The 16,679-nt window shown below is 38.9% G+C and overlaps 2 protein-coding genes across 2 annotated transcripts; one reads left to right on the forward strand and one right to left on the reverse strand.

Moving 5' to 3' along the window:
• Positions 1–1,522: 1,522 nt before the first annotated feature.
• LOC111336022 (uncharacterized) lies at positions 1,523–2,756 on the reverse strand. The gene is made up of 2 exons (XM_022942039.2): positions 2,471–2,756; positions 1,523–1,677 (listed from the first exon to the last, which is right to left on the reverse strand). Exons 1-2 carry the CDS (start codon positions 2,754–2,756, stop codon positions 1,523–1,525), a joined length of 441 nt encoding a protein of 146 aa, XP_022797774.1.
• On the forward strand, positions 2,458–13,043 carry LOC111336021 (ribose-5-phosphate isomerase). Its single transcript, XM_022942038.2, has 11 exons — positions 2,458–3,195; positions 4,114–4,174; positions 6,347–6,402; positions 7,652–7,711; positions 8,498–8,562; positions 9,381–9,449; positions 9,929–9,956; positions 10,169–10,279; positions 10,937–10,990; positions 12,084–12,129; positions 12,380–13,043. The coding sequence occupies exons 1-11, from the start codon at positions 2,755–2,757 to the stop codon at positions 12,460–12,462; spliced, it is 1,074 nt and encodes a 357-aa protein (XP_022797773.2). The 5' UTR covers positions 2,458–2,754; the 3' UTR covers positions 12,463–13,043.
• Positions 13,044–16,679: the final 3,636 nt, after the last annotated feature.

The following is a 16,679-nucleotide window of genomic DNA, read 5'->3' on the forward strand; positions in this document are numbered from 1 at the left end:
GTGCTCCATGTAAGTAAATGTCTGTACGAAAGCAAGCAATGTCATTTTTTTCCCAGCACGTCAAAGAAAAAAAAATAAGAATTTGTTATGTTTGCTCAGAGCAGTTTCATGCAAGTAGTGCCCAATTTATTCTGACAATATTTTCGCACCTCAGCTATTTGTGATTCCTTTTTTTTTTTTCTGAAGGGCCACAATTTGAGAAATACATGAAACAAATTTGGAAGATAATTTTGTGGTTTGATTGCCTCACGAAGCCTATTCCTAATAAGTGATTTTTTGCATCCTTTGACCTCTGCCTTTCCTTGGGATTCCTCACTTACAATTTCAATTTGTATTACTACCAATCATTTAATAACAATAATTTAGGCAATTTTATGATCTGTCTAAATTTTGGAAGAATCTGGGAAACTGATGATTCCTCTAAGAGTTCTAAACTCTCAACAGGGCTCAAAATTACCTAACCCTTCATGAACAACCTGAAGAGGGAGATTTTCCAATTTACAAAACTTTCTTTGCCTTCTAGGTTTAGGGGAAGGAACCCTTTCACAGGTTAAAGTCAGTTTTATCTGGACTAGACTGATGGGAAAGGGAAAGTGTCCTAAGCAAGAAAAATTCAAGAGTTATTTGCATTTTCTTTGTTTTTCACACTCTGATTGTTATAAAAAAATGATTACAGTACAGTGGAACCTCGATTTAACGAAGTGCCAAGGGACTAGGGAAGTTGGTTTGTTATATCAAAGGTTTGTTATATTAAGGTTCTGTGCCATACCTTTTACTGTAACTAGCCAGGCTGAAACTCAGGTATCATACATTTTACCAATGACTTCGTTATATCACAGGCGGCCCAAGCTCTCTTTGAGAACCACACAAGGAACACAATTTGCATATCGATTTATAAGGATTTGTATGGGATTTTCTACAAGATATCCATAGAGATAGTTAAAAGGGAAAATATTAAATAAAAATGGCTTACCTTATTCCATACGTGAGTTGCTTGCTCCTGGTGTCGTTATTTTACCGATTTCACTTGATTTAAGCGTTTTTTTTTTTTAATCCTGGTTTTCTCTTCTTAAAAAGAGAGAACCAGGATTAAAAACAACCGCTTAAATCAAATGAAATTGGTAAAATAACGACACCAGAAGCAAGCAACACACGTATGGAATAAGGTAAGCCATTTTTATTTAATATTTCCACTTTTAACTATCTCTATGGATATCTTGTAGAAAATCCCCTACAAATCCTTATAAATCAATATGTAAATGTGTTTCTTGTGTGGTTCTCAAAGAGAGCTTGGGCCACCTGTGGTTATATAGAGGTTCATTAAATCGAGGTTCCACTGTAGAAAAGAATGGTGAATTGAAAATTAGATGTTCCCTTTACCAAAAGATTGAAATTATGTTTTCTTTCACTTTCACAGTTTTAACTTGGAGTCTTCTCTTTCAGACCTCACTCAAAAATGCACATGCTTACTTTGGCTTCTCAACAATAAAAAATACACCTGATGTTTTCAAAAATTTTTTTCCTATTGGACCCCTTGAAGAGTAACAACAATCTTTCTTGAACCTCCATGATTCCTGTGCTCACACAGCCAAATTCCCTGCCATGTTCCAAGATTCAATTTTCCATTTGTTATTGGAATTGTTATACTTGGTCCTATAAGAGCTGTTTTGACATGTCCTATTGATAATAGAAATATCACACGAAGTCAGAGATTACTAATGGGTATTCGTCTGGAGTTTTGTCTGTCTAAGAGCATTTAGCCTTATTTACATGAGGCAAGGAATTCTATCATGCTTGGAAAACTTTCTAACTATGAAAACTTTATTACATGGATATGGTTGGAGCTGATAAATTATTTTTTTGGTGCAGAGTGTGGCAATTGAGGTGTCGGGATACAGTTTTTCCTAGCTTTGGCCAATTCTCCCCCTTTACATACAACTGAAGAATTTTTACATAAATGTAGATCAAAGGATTTAAGCTTGAAAGCACAATGATGAACAAGTTTGTCTTGTCAAGTTGACTAAGTCAAAATTTCTTAATTGAGAAAAATTGCAATTTGCCAATGCCAATCAATACAATTAACAAACTGTAATTGATTGCCAATAATGAATTTACTGATTTTCTGATCATCAATTGGTTCACACCCTGTTTACAGCAGTAATCACAGAAAATTGCAGGAACTGAAGGAAAAAGCTTAGAATTGCTTACATGTGACATAGTAGATACTTCTATCATGTAAATTAATAACATGTCTAGTTGACTGAGTCAACATTTCTTAATTGAGAAAAATTGCAATTTATACCCATTGGCATATCAGATCTCTTACTCGATTATTGGTGCAACTAATTAGCCCCCCAGCCCACCCCCCAGTCACCCTAGATCTTTTGAAACTCCCCCTCCATCTCCTCCCCTACCCTTCCTGGCCAGACTAAGACAGGAAGGGCAGTTTGTCAAGTTGCGGAATTCTAACCTGGCATATCATCAGGTCCCTCAAGGGTGTGTTTATACGGTGGACCACTCTCTGGAACCAGACGATTAAGCATCATCTCCATATCTTTTCGAACTGAGGAATCCCAACATTCATTCACGCATATGCTTGCAGAAGTATGTTGCAACAGTAAATGAGCCAGTCCGATCTTGTACTTCTTTAGTTCTGGTATACTTTCTATTTCGTCCGTTATGATGTGAATTCCACGGGATTTTGGCTTTACATTAACCACTGTTTGAAACCATACCGTTGGTCCGCTGACGGCCATGTTTTTCCGTGTTGTGATAGAAAATGCGCGGTTACACAGCACTACCTCACCGAAGAAACTGACACATGAAATTGTAGCAAATTTATCGCTAACAAACCACAGGAAAGCTGGTAATCTGCTCATTTTGAGTTCTTGTACCATACATGTACATGTTTTGGTGATATTTACCCACATCACAGATAATTTCCAAAAACAAGAACAGCTTCAAGACCAAGATCTGTTTCCGTTTACGAAAACCGCTGGACGGAAGACATTCTTGGCGGTAAATTCATTAATTCCACGCGCGAATGATCTGAGGCATTCCGAGCGAATGGTTTTGAAGTTGCTTCGTCTTCGAGGATCGATTTTACATCTCTGCCGCTGTTTTTCAACTGGTAAATCGGCAATGGAAGCTGGAAAACGAGCTGCAGCGAGATATGCTGTTGACACATATGTGAAGGTAAAGACAGCCTAAAGTTTGAGGCAAATTCGCATGTCATGTGATAATCAAGTTGTTGAGAGGCTACACACAATAGTCTTTTTGAGCTCTCAGTCATCGAGAGTATAGTATAAAAGATGCATAGGTTTATCCCTAATGCACGACCCTGAAGGATTTTTCCATCATCTGTAAAAAAGCTGCTGTCCCAGCACTACAGTCGTGCAGATGGTGAGGTTTGAAAGAGGTGCTCTATTTATGATGCATTGGTAAACTTTATTTATCACAATTCGCTGGGAGTAAAGAAGCTTTTGCAAGTTCCTTGGCTCAAAGTGCTTATTAAGTGATAAATACCGTCAAAGCACAACAAAAGCTTAGACAGTCTCCCCACACCTAGTCAAATGAGAACACTTTTGAGTTGACCACAGGTAGAGGTCTATAGGTGGTTTGCAACCAATCTCTAGAGACACCGGTAACAATGGTGAAAGGAACAAATGCTGGTGGACGAACAAAAGAAGCTAATGAGATATCCATTGTTTGCGTCCACCAATATGGCGGCCATGGCGGCCATGACGTAACATGCAAACCACCTATACAGTGTAGGGTGTGGTGCATCTAAATTATTGATGATGGGGGGAAGGGGGTGAGGAAGCTATAGCATGAGAATCACCTGTTAGTGATACCTTGCTCTCTCATCTGTAGCAGCCTAATGACCCCCTTTTCCAGCCCTTTAGCCAGTCATATTGCAGCATTTGTGTTAGAACAGTGGAAGATTTCTTTGAATCATTACGGGTTAAAGATTGAACACTGTCACCCTTATGTTGTCATTCATAACATTGTTCAGGTAACAACTCATAATAATTGGGGTTTTGTGAGTCCATAATCTAAATAATTACTGCTATTCAATTAGGTTTTATTTGTTGAAAATTCAATGTTTTGTAGGATAATCAAGCCCTTGGAATAGGCTCTGGATCAACAATAGTGTATGCAGTTGAACGTATAGGCAAGTTAGAAAATCCTCTGCTTTGGTAATTGTAAAATTTTCAGGTGAAAATTTTTTTTAACCAAATGGTCACACAGTTACATGAGAGTAAAATGAGATGAATTGATGGTTCTACTTGTGTTTGACCTACATGTAGAAGTGCTTATGATAAAAAAAAAAAAACATGTGTGAGTATTCTAACAGTGGAATATGAACTTCCCCTATGAGTTGTACAAAAATATTGTTACCCTTTACATTATTGTAACTTAGGTTACCACCAGCAAAAAGCCCTTTTTTAAAAGGTGTTTAGAGTATTAGCCCTTGCTTGCAGTTCACACTCAAATACAAGGCAATTTGGGAAGAGATTCTATTGTCTATGTAGTGCTTTCAATAAGCACCAACAGCCGATGAAAAGCATTGGCTACTTTGCTCAGAGAAGTCGGCTACATTTTCCCTAAATTTAAATAATTAAAGAAAGATTCTTTGAAAACTAAATTAAAATTCATTTTGATGGGCTTTTATGAACTTTTTACCCCAATTTCAAAATTAAATAATTATCAAAGATCGGACGGGACTCATTGGTCATGGCACTCGACTTGTTTTGGGGTGATGTTAGGACGCAAGAGGTTTACGAAAAATTTAACTGCATGCAAAGGATGTAATCTAATTACCGTCATTTGTTTATCGTGTTCAGGAGTTCATTGTGGCCTGATAAATTGAACCTTGAATGAAAGCTGCATTTTCTTGAATGACAATTACTACGTTTGCATGTTTCATGGTATTACAAAAAGAACAGAACAAAAACAAATCGGATGCTCATTTAAGCATTTTAACATTTTTTTCCACTCGCATTTGAAGTCTGAGTTAAAAGCTGCAGCTAATTGATCGTATCATGGTTTCTGGTGCCTGTCTGGTGGGTGTCCTGGTGGGTAGGCAGAGAAGCTTGGAATGTTTTTTACCTGCGAACTGTTTATGGGTTCGCGGGAAAAAAAACAAAGACAAATGGATGAAAGATTAAAAATGCAACTGGATGCTTTCTTACCAGTAGTAAGTGGTTCTGTTTAGCTCCATTTTTTTTAGTGAAAGTGACCTTAAACTTCCAGGAAATGCATGCAAACTTCCATTTTCAGCTTATTAGTATTGTAAAAATTTAAAAAAATGTTGCTGTTGATAGGGAGTTTTCCTTTATCTTTTGCACTCAATGTGGTCTCCAGAACTCCAAAAATGGCATTTCAGAGCTTCCAGATGTCAAAATTTTCTGGGGGGGGGCATGCCCCCAGACCCCTTTAGATTAAGGGGCCTGACAGCCCCTTTGTTGGAACAGTTGGTTACTCTCACTAACCACCTGCCTACTTGAAATTTTATTGAAACCCCTGTCTGTGACAGAAAAAACAGTCAACCCTTTATCTCTCATGAGTGACCAAGATACAATTTCTTCTTACAATATCGTTACAGTATCAAGTAGACAAGTTAGTGTCAGTTTTCTTCTGGTTTTTTTTCTTTTAATTGAAAAAATATTGTTGGGCTGGGAAGGGGTACTTAACAAATTGCATTTCCTGAGCTTTCCAGTTTCATCTCTTGATACCTCTTTCTCATGATTGGCTAGGTGGATGTTATGAGTTAACTAACTTTGACTAGTAACAGGGCTGTGGTTTAGCAGCACCTGGTGGCCCCTTGTCACCTTACTTTTGCTCTTGGGTGACTCAGGAATCTTAGTTTTTTTTTTTTTTAATAAAAAGCACATGCTGGGCACCCTGGATTTCACAGTTTCAGAGCACAGGGTTCTCTTCAACTTTTTCTTTTTCACAGCCTTGAGTAATGAAAGTTAAAAGTCATCTTCATATAATCCTTTACACCCTAATCTCAGAATGCAAGTTCTCCTTACTGTTCTCTATACATTTGCTGTTGTGCTCACAAGGAGAATCTGTCCAACAGTCAAGAGCTTCTTGAGTTTGCAATCATTTCCTTTATTCTTGTGGCCCTAATGTTTGATTCAGGGGTGATGCTGTTAGGAGAATTGAGATGGTTATCAGCCTTGGGAGTAAAAGGGAAGATTTCACAAGAAATCGATTTTAGTTTTTTTGGGGGGGGGGGGATAGGTTGTGTTCAGGGAGTGGTTTGAGAGAGGGGTTTGACCTGTTAAAGTATCTCTGTTTTCATAGAAAAAAACTGTGATTTTGTTTTCATTTTCAGCTGAAAGAGTGAAGGATGAAAAGTTGCATTTACTCTGTGTTCCATCATCATTCCAAGTAAGTGATTGCTCAATTTACTCCAAATTGTCAATTATTATTGTATAACATAATTTTGTGTTTTTTTCTTTGTAGTGGGATGTAAACAATTTCATGCTTACAAAGGAATTTTTTTTTTCCTGTGGACTCGGCAGACCCCAAGAGCAACTAGCATCTAATTTTTCCTTACCTTACCACTCAATCAAACATTACATCTCAAGAATAAAGGAAATCATCACCAACTAATAAGAGAAACTGTTGATTTTTTAAATAAATTTTCCTTGTCAGTTCCTTTGTAAATGTATAGAGAACAGTATGGAGAATAAATATATCTTATTAACCAAGCGCAAGGGCCGTACTGGGAGAATATCGGCCTGAGGTCTTGACAGTACGCACCGAGCGCAGCGAGATCCGTACAAAAAAGACCAAGGGCCAATATTCTTCCAGTACAGTCCTGAGCATGCTTGGCTAATAAGAGATTTATTATACGACTGAAGTTCAAAGGGACATGAGTGCAGTATCATTTGGGACCATTCAGGACAGTGGCCGGTCTAATGCTGAGAGAATATTGACCAGCAATAGAGCATTTTGATCGGTTGATTTTAGTTATTGGCCCTCTGACAGCCTGAGTCATGTAATAATTATATGTACTGATGTTAGGGTGTAAAAGCATAATACGGTATTCTAATCATCGTCATCATCATCTTTACTTAAACACGGTGAAATACATTAGGCATTAACAATTTCATATAAAAGCTACAACTAATTATGAAAAACTATGTATACTTTGTATACTATGTATAAACTATGTATATTAGTCTAATTTAAAATATTGTTAATTATTACAGAAGGTAAATTAAATTAAAGCCTGTTTTACATGAATACCGTGTCGAAATTAATTAACAATCGTCAGAAATTAGCCAAAGATCTTGCTTGCCTAGCTGTAACCAGAGGTGGTTACTCTCATCTGTTTGGCTGTCTTAGTGGACCTTTCCAATCTTTTATGATTTATCCTTTTGTTATCAATGGTTCTTTTGTAAGTAGGTAGTTAGGTCCATAAAAAACATCTCTGACCATCTTGCCCACATACTCCTGGTCAATAATACACAAAGAACTTTGATCTGTGCCATAACAAACTTAAATCATGTAACCACAACATTTTGAGGTAGATTTAAGATTTGTGACTGATAGTAAATTCAGGTTTATAAGAATTGTATTTGTGCAATGACTTAAATTGATTCATTTTAAACTCAATACCATTGTCTTTTAGGCCCGGCAGCTGATCATACAACACAAGCTGACGCTCAGTGATCTCGATAGAACCCCCGAGGTAACTGGAATGAGGAATTTGTGTCAAAATGTTTTGTAATGATTGGTACTCTTCTGTTCCATGTCAAAAGTACTGGGCCTTTGGTTTTTCACATTTTATTTACCAACAGATGAAAATACTTTCAACTGAGATGTATGAGAAAAAATATAGAGAATAACAATAATCTTAAGTTTGAAATTAGACATTACTGAGTACGTTCTACTCAAAACAAGTTAAGGATAAGTCAATGTTTTATCCTTTGTTCCACTTTGTTCATCAACGTTATGAATTATTGTATTTTTTAAGTCAGTAAATTTTTGTAGTTTTTAAGTAAGTGAAATCCTTGATTTACCACCCCCCCTTGAATGAGGACCCACTCTGAATACCTACTTTCTAAGTACCCTCCTATCTGCGGACAGCTGGAGTGCCCTTGGGTAATACACTGAAGGTTCTCTCCCTTACCTCTCTCTTATTCTCCTTTTCCCACTATTCTGCTCTGATCCTTCCCCACCGACTCCCCTACCCTGTTTCCTCACTCCTTCATCCTCCTTCCCCACTCCCCTATCCCTGTCAACCCCATTTCCCTCTTATCCCTCCCACCACTCTTCTATTCTCTTTCCCTTCACTCCTGAACTCCCCCCCCCCACCCATTTCTTTGTACTCCTCTCCATACCTGACCCTTTTGCCCCTACCCAAAGGCAAAGTCTTATTTGCATCCACTCAAAAGATTGAAAATCATATCCACAACTTTGAAAGAGGTCTGTGGTAAACAGCAGTGGTAGTAACACTGGCTTTCTGTGATGATAGTTAGACATTGCTATTGATGGAGCTGACGATGTGAACAGTGACTTAACTGCCATTAAAGGAGGAGGGTATGTTAAAAGCTGCAGCCATCCGTGAGATTTTGTCTATCAAATATCTCATTTTCAACATTCAAAACAGTTTATTTACTCAGTCTATTGTTCATCTTGTATGTTCTAAAACAGTTTATCTTGAGTCTCTAATTAACCACTGTTTAAGTGTGTTATGTAGATATTATCCACAATTATTATATGGCTGTGTCTCACAAGGACTGGGCACTACTGAATTCACAAATTTGATAGCCTGAAATCAATATTGAAAGTGGTCTAGATTTTCCCATCTAGACTGTCATCTAGACCGGTCTAGAAAAAAAAGGTACAAAGAATATAAAAAATTGGCATATAAGACACAGCCATATAATAAACATCTTATTACCTGAGCTAGGTCAGTCTGTATGGGAGAATCTTAACCTTGGTCGCTGCAGGTACAGACCTCACTGCATTTGGTCTGTACTGGCAACCTCAGTCAAGATTCTCCCATACAGACCTTCCGCTTGGTAAATAAGAACTAAGTAATACATTTGAACCTTCTCGAGAGGTGTCCATTGAGGGAACACATGTGGATATACTCAGTAGAGAAGCATGTGCATTTGATGTACTTCATTTAGGAGGGAAAAAGAACTCTATGGACTCCTTCAAGCACAGCAGAAATCAGGACATCAGCACCAGTCACTGATTAGGCAATTTTGCTCCCTAAAGGAGCCTTAGTTTGCATAATGTGCTTGTTGCTTATTCTTTTTATGGAAAAGTTGTCAAGGATATAATACTGTGTTTGACAGAGAGGTTACAAGAGCTTGTCATTAATTAATTTTTTTTGTTGTTTTTTCTAGAGGCTGCTTGACTCAAGAGAAGATAGTAGCATCTTGTGCTAAACAATTTATTATCATTGCAGATGACAGGTCAGAGACAAGATTCAATGGCATTTTCACAAGCTTTCTTACTTTATTTCTTACGTGAAGCTTTCAAAATTTGGCTAAGCTGACTGTACCTTTCAATGAAGCTATGTTTCCTCCACTCTTCACTTCGTATGATTTCAAATTACCAGTAATTTTAATCAATTCCTGATTTTTTGTTTCATTAATTTGAAAGCTGAAGCAGGAATCTTTAAAAAATTTTGACCATGATTCCAAAACCCTTATCAAATATTCTTGAAACACCCTCATGCTCTGCTCTCAATGTTGAATCATCTGCAAGCATTGCGATTTTCTTTTGACCAACATTCAAAGGGAGGAAGGGGCATCTGGAGCTGGAGTCACGGTGTTTTAAGAATGATGATGAGGATTGTACACTTAAGATAGACTACAAAGATAGGATTGAGAAGAGATACAAGAATGTCCTAAGATGTTGAAATTGTTTATTTTTTTTCTTCTCATCTTAGAAAAGATTCTGAGCACCTTGGTGAAGCAGTAAGTACATTTTTTTTTTATCAATATGTTTTTGATCAAGGGCCAGCTAGATTTTTTAATTCGGTATGGAATAAAAAATTGATCAATTATTGAACTGATAAACAGCGGATACTATATTGGCAATGAAAGTGATTGTAAAAAAGTTACTGTAATGAACACGAGCACAGTATTGTTGTCACAGAGCAGAGTGTGTCTGTCTTTTAAAATTTCAGTTCAAGAAGGGAATTCCAGTTGAAGTGATCCCCATGGCATATGTACCTGTTATGAAAAAAATAGACAAACTTGGGCTTAAACCAATTCTAAGAATGGCACAAGCTAAAGCTGTAAGTACGTCTATTTCAGACAAATAAATGATTTCTTTTCATCAATTTTGTTTGATAACCATCAGAACGGAAGTTCATCGATATCTCTTCCTTTGAGGTGACACATAGCACCCCCTTCTTCCCCTCCTCCCCCCCCCCCCCGCTAAGAAGAGAAGGGGTAGGAGCATTATGTGAAATTCAAAGAAAAGCTGGAAAGTTCTACAGTGTTTGGGTTGACAATTTTAGAACACATCTGCAGATGTCCTGTTCTGCGGCAAGCAAGCGTCTTGGTCAGCGCATGTCCGTAGAGACCCTATTTTAGTACAATTATGCATTGTCCCTTGAGATGTCACTCAACGCTCTCCCCCCCCCCCCCCACCCCTCTCGAAAGAAAGAAAGACAAGAGTATTGAATGACATCCAAAAGAATGGTAGCCCGGGGTGACCTTTTGAGAGAATATCTGCATTTGTCTCGTTCAACAGCTACAAAGCATTTCGGCTAGGTCGCAGAGCCGCCGGCCATTTCTAAGTAAAATTGTTACCTTCTATACACTGCAGTATGCTCCCACATGTTATTTCATCATAGCCGGATACGTGTATGCTCTGTATTTGCACACAATGACATACAGGATATCCAGTTACTCTACTTATCAATTTTGGCGCTTTTAAATCTCAACAGGGTCCTGTAGTGACTGATAATAGCAACTTCATCATTGATTGCCAGTTTGACAAGGTAAGGTTTTAAACTCAGTGTATCACTCTTAGTTGTAATGTGTCAGTCATTTGTTGTGTGAAACCATAGGCACAACTGTAAAACCTCAAGTGCAAAGAAACCAAGTGTGGAAGTTGAGAGCTTAGCGGCCCTGCAATCAAATTAGTGCAAAACAAATAGTGATGTCTGCTAGTCTTCACTGATGTAACAGTCTGTGTATCTTTTTATAATTAGTTTTTATAACCGGAACTACATTCTCCAACATGTTTGAAAAACTCGTCCTCCTTCAAAGTGAGAAAAAAATTAATTCTACATTAGGCTGAGGGCAGGGCCCTTATTATGGCCGCCTCGGTACGAACGTTTCTTCGCCTGTGGGAAGGTATGACGCCTTTAGAAACAAGAGTCGGCTAGAGGTCTACAAAGGATCAAGCATTGATTATTAGTGCCAGACCCCCAGCATGCAACAAACCTCTTCCATCATCTCAAATCCTCCTACGAGCAGAGAAACTTGTGTCCTACAGCACTGATAATGAGGGTTAACTTGCATGTCAGCTCTAAACATCTTCCATATTTTCCATCACGACATCTTTTATCACACAGCCAAAGTAAAGCGCGTGCTCTGATTGGTCAATTCATTGTCCACCATTTGCCAATGGGTGTACGCTGCTCACCTAAGCAGATATAAAGTCTAGTTTCCGCGCGCTTGTTTTTTCTGGTCACCTAAGATTTCAGTGTTAAATGAAAGGGAACTCTTTTGTTACAATTTATCAATGTTAGGCTATAGAAATAAATGGTAAACACTACAGCGTACACTATTGAGATATGGATGCGCTTGGGAGGTTTGCTGAGCACTCAAGAAGCTAAAGTCGCTCTCGGCTGTCGCCTCGAGCGACTCTTACGCTTCTTTCGTGCTTAACAACCACCTGCGTGCATCCATAACTTAATAATGAGCGCTGTGGTGTTTACCATTCGTCAATTCCTTGCAAGTAGACCAAAAGTGACCGAGGCGTTTATCACTTCTGTCTTTGATAAACAGATTGATAGTGTCAAAGAGCAAGGCAACATGCTATTGACAGAAGGTTGAGTTATGAGCTATTCCTTGTGTTGCTTTTAGGTCTATGACTGGAAAAGTCTAAACACGCAATTGAACCTAATACCAGGTTAGGAATCTTTCGTACTATACGTTTCTTTCTAACTCGAAACTTTGGTTGGGTAAAGCGAAGAATGTATAACTAAGATATCCGAAGATATCTTTATCACGTTGTCTTGCCAGCTGCCCGTTTTATGATGTCACGCATGGATGTTCGAGGTATTACCTTGCGAGTTCCATCGAAGGCAGTGCAACACGCGATGTCGCGTTGGTCTGTTTTCCTATTTTTCTAATTTCTCCCCAACTTTTTCAAATTCTAGGAGTGGTAGAGACAGGGCTGTTTGTTGGTATGGCGGAATGTGCCATATTTGGAAAACCGGATGGCACGATTACCAAAAGATAGCTCGACATCATGTATCTCAAACACACTCGCTGGACAACACCACGCACTCCCCATAAGGAGAAACGTATTTTTTCGTCGACGTAGAGTACTTTTGTTTGTTATAAGACAAAGTCTGAATTTTTCATAATACTGTGACATGTAGAGCAATTTAATTTGCTGATTAGTATTTTTTAGCCTTCAATGCTGGTAGCTTTTGGACGCTAGATGAAAACGGACAGTGGAGCTCTGGAAACTACCGAGCTTCGAGAGAAATCCCCTCGAAGGTCCGCCGCACGTTTTTGCGGTTCGGCCGCCAGGCACATCAAAGGGCAGACGAAACTTGAAGTTAGGCAAGCTTTGAACTTTTATCAGAAGAAAAGTGGTTTAAAAGCATGCGCTTTCTAAGTTGAGAGTAACTTATTTTCGAATGTATTTTTGATGTCAGCGCTTCTGGCCGGAAAAAGCGATGGTAAAGGCAGTGTTTATTTAGCAAAGAAAGAGATATTTAAAAGGAAGCCTAAACTTGATTACATGCTTAATGGTAGACATTAAAAAGAAAAAAAAACAACGGATAAAAGATTAAAAATAATCGTTTCATGTTATGAATGCATCAAACTCACGAATCAGTATGCCGTATGTCTAAGGTTCACTTTGGGATTCAGTCATTTTTCCCTTGCTACGTTCATCTCAAGTGAATAAACATTTTTCTGCATTCGTCGAGTAAGCTCAAAATTTAGCACCTTTCTTCACCTCGGTAAAGCTATAGCCCTGCCTGCTGGGTGCTTGTCTTATGTATTATGTAATGGAAATTAAACCAAGAGGAGTGCAATCTGTTTTGAAATCATATTCGTGATTTGAAATCTTAACTAGGATTTCAGATCGAAATTGCGAAGTTCGATTGCTGGGTGCTTGTCTTATGTATTATGTAATGGAAATTAAACCAAGTGGAGCGCAATCTGTTCCGAAATCATATTCGTAATTTGAAATCTTAAGTATGGTTTCAGACCGAAATTGCGAAGTTTGATTGCCAATTTATTATATTCATTTTAGAATCACAAAATTTAATTGCCCAAATTCAGGATGATTTCGTCGTTATTCAGAAACGGTAAAAGTTTAAAGAAAAATAAAAGAAAAAATGGATAGCAAATGCTGGCAAAATTCACCACGCAATATAAAATAAGCCTTGAAATCTGATTGATTGTTCTACTTTAAATGTTGTTTTCTCGTTGGCTGGGAAAAAGGTGCGATTAAGAGCAAAAATGAGTGCAATTAAGTCATGAATACATCTCACTGCTGAGAGCATATGGGATCGCGAGGATGACAAATGATTTCAAAATTAATGTTATTAAAATTATAGCCATGACCAAACTCGCCAACGAGTTCTTTCGAAGCTCAGTTGATAGAAAGCACGTCCACGAAATTAGAAACCAGAGTATTAATCATAGCATGCGAGCAGGTCCTTATTGCTCTGGCGTGAGTGTTTGTTCCCCTTACTGAGCAACGCGAGCCTGCTAGACATCTACAAGGAACGTATTTAATAATGATGATGATGATGATGATAATAATAATAATAATAATAATAATAATAATAAGATACTAGATCACAGAGGGTCGTGGGTTCAAGTCCCATCTGGGGCTCGGATTTTTTCTATTACACTAATAATAATGATGATAATAATAATAATAATAATAATATTAATAATAATAATAATAATAATAATAATAATAATAATAATAATAATAATAATAATGATGGTGGAAAAAGGCACAAGTGCTTCATGAAGGTGTGGCCCTGTCGTTTCAGGCTATAGCGAATACCAATGTAGAGTATCCACCCAGGTTCTCTGAAGGCAAAACCACACTACTTCCGAAACCCGGAGAATTCACAACTGATAACTAGAGGCCGATAATCTGTCTAAATACTCTGTACAAGTGGTTCACTTCGTGCCTATTAGGACCTGCAAATCAACATCTAGAGACGCATGGTCTAATGGATAGAGCTCAGAGGGGGCACGCGCAGGCTGTAGCGGAACCATAGACAATTTAATGACTGACAGAGTGGCGACCTTAGACTGTCATAGGCGAAAGCGGAATTTTAGTATGGCGTGGATTGACGTCAAGAAGGCGTACGATTCGGTAGACCATGGTTGGTTGGAGGAGATGATGGTCTTACATAGATTCCCTATCTGGTTGTCAAGGACTGTAAAGAAGTTAAGCAAGAGCTGGAACACAAGGGTGGTGGCGACAGCAAAGCTAGGACGCGAGAAATCTGAGCCAATCAGGTTTCTTAAAGGTCTACCCCAGGGTGATGCTCTCTGTCCCAGACTCTTCACGGTTTGCTTGAATCCTATTGCGTGGAAGATCAGTGCCAGTGAGGGCTGTAAGCTATCTAAGTCAATTAGTGAAAAGGTAACAGATTTACTGTATATTGACGATCTAACGGTCTTTGCGTCTTCGGAGAGTAAACTAAGCCGTGTTATGGAATCAACCAAGACTGCGATGGAGGATGTCGGACTCCAATGGAACCCCAAAAAGTGTGCGATCGTTCATGCACGGAGAGGGGGGTATATACTCCTACCCATGATGCCACGGGGCTAGGGGTAGATGAGAAGATCTGTATTTCCAACCTTGAAGAGGGCAACCAGTACAAGTTCTTGGGTGTTTTGGAGACGGCGAGGCAAGAGAAAAGGATGTCGTTGGAAGGCGCAGCCAAGGAGTATCTTCGCAGAATGTCTTTCATCTGGTCAAGTCCCTTGTCTGATTATAATCGTGTAAGAGCCTCGAACCAATTTGCATTACCAGCGTTGGGCTACCTGATGTGGACACAACAGTGGCCGGTGACAGAGCTTAAAAGGTTGGATAGAGAAGCTCGCAAGATAATTGTTGAGAATGGTGGAAAACATCCCAGCGGGTCAACTGCCATTTTATACCTGCCAAGAGAGAAGGGAGGGAGAGGCCTGCGTTCGATCGAGGAAGAGTACAAAGTAACGAAGATAAAGGCGGCAGTGAAGTTACATAGTAATAGCGACCCAGCCATAGCGATGGTTCGTGAGTTTGAAGAGAGAGCGGAAGAGTTAGGACACAGTTCGTTAGTTAAAGAGGCAACAAGGTATGCAGACGAGATGGGTCTCCGGTTGCAGCTGGAATACCCAAGTCCAGCTTGCATAAAACGTGATAGTGGAGAGGTGATAACAGCCGAGAAACTGAAGGTAGAGCTGAGAAGGGTTTTGGAAGAGAAGACATGGGAAACGGTGCCTGAGCAGAATTGGCAGGAGAAATTACTCTCTGCGAGGACAGAAAACGAGAGTCTTAACTTCAACGGATGTTACTGGTGACTAAGCAGTTGGAAACAGTGCCCAACACATACAGTGACGGAGATGTTTGAACTCTATGAACAATTATTACCGACGAGGTTGTATGCCTGCCAGAAAACGCACACAGACACAACGGGTGAGGTGAGGTGCAGGTTATGTGGTAAGGCCCCGGAAAGTGTCGCTCATGTCCTGGCTGGTTGTACCGCCCTCGCACAGAACAAGTATCTTACCCGACATAACGCAGCCTTGAAAATACTTTTCTTTGAAATTCTGCGCGACCTAGGCCTTGTAGACAGAGTCCCCCCTTGGTACTCGCCATTGAAACCGAAGCCAGTGTACGAGGCGAACAATGCGCAAGCATTCTGGGACGTTCCTTTATTTGCGGAGCACCAAGAAGTTAGAGCCAACAGAATAGATGCGCGTATTATGAATCAAGGCAAGTCATCACGCTGGAGATGAACTGCCCATGGATTACAAAGCTTTAGTTATTTTTGCTGTTACTTCTCATTTTGAACAACTGGAACAAGGTATAAGTTTTTTTTTCGTAAATTAAGGGCATAATTCCAGCACCCTCCTACAACCTTACATGGGTTTTCTTAAGGACTTTGTGACTCCGCTAATTGCAAATTGTAATTGTGAAGAAATTGGATGTTAAGTGTCCAAATCAAATCTATAGAACCCCCGATAATTTATTTTATAGCTCGGCTTTATTTGGCTACTTCAGTTGTATTGCATGTAACAAAGTGCGTTTTACCTGAAAATGATTTTGAAAGATGGCCACACCAACGTGACACATACAGTATCTTAGTTTCACATAGATTTATCAAGGTAAAAAAAAAGTTTTTCAATGTAGTGAAAACACCTGTAAAAACTAATAATATCTCTGATTAGGGTGTTAATTTAAATATTTATCATTTTACAACG

This window comes from Stylophora pistillata, chromosome 1 (assembly GCF_964205215.1).
Source record: "Stylophora pistillata chromosome 1, jaStyPist1.2, whole genome shotgun sequence".
Taxonomy (NCBI): Eukaryota; Metazoa; Cnidaria; class Anthozoa; order Scleractinia; family Pocilloporidae; genus Stylophora; species Stylophora pistillata.

What these genes read in the sequence shown, in the direction of transcription:
- LOC111336021 (XM_022942038.2), top strand. Translation starts at nt 2,755, where the DNA reads ATGTTTTTCCGTGTTGTGATAGAAAATGCGCGGTTACACAGCACTACC. An exon ending in TTGATTGCCAGTTTGACAAG is followed by an intron (nt 10,991 to 12,083) that starts GTAAGGTTTTAA and finishes TGTTGCTTTTAG; the next exon opens with GTCTATGACTGGAAAAGTCT. An exon ending in GCAATTGAACCTAATACCAG is followed by an intron (nt 12,130 to 12,379) that starts GTTAGGAATCTT and finishes TTCAAATTCTAG; the next exon opens with GAGTGGTAGAGACAGGGCTG.
- LOC111336022 (XM_022942039.2), bottom strand. Translation starts at nt 2,756, where the DNA reads ATGGCCGTCAGCGGACCAACGGTATGGTTTCAAACAGTGGTTAATGTA. An exon ending in GGGACCTGATGATATGCCAG is followed by an intron (nt 1,678 to 2,470) that starts GTTAGAATTCCG and finishes TATTATCAATAG; the next exon opens with GACATGTCAAAACAGCTCTT.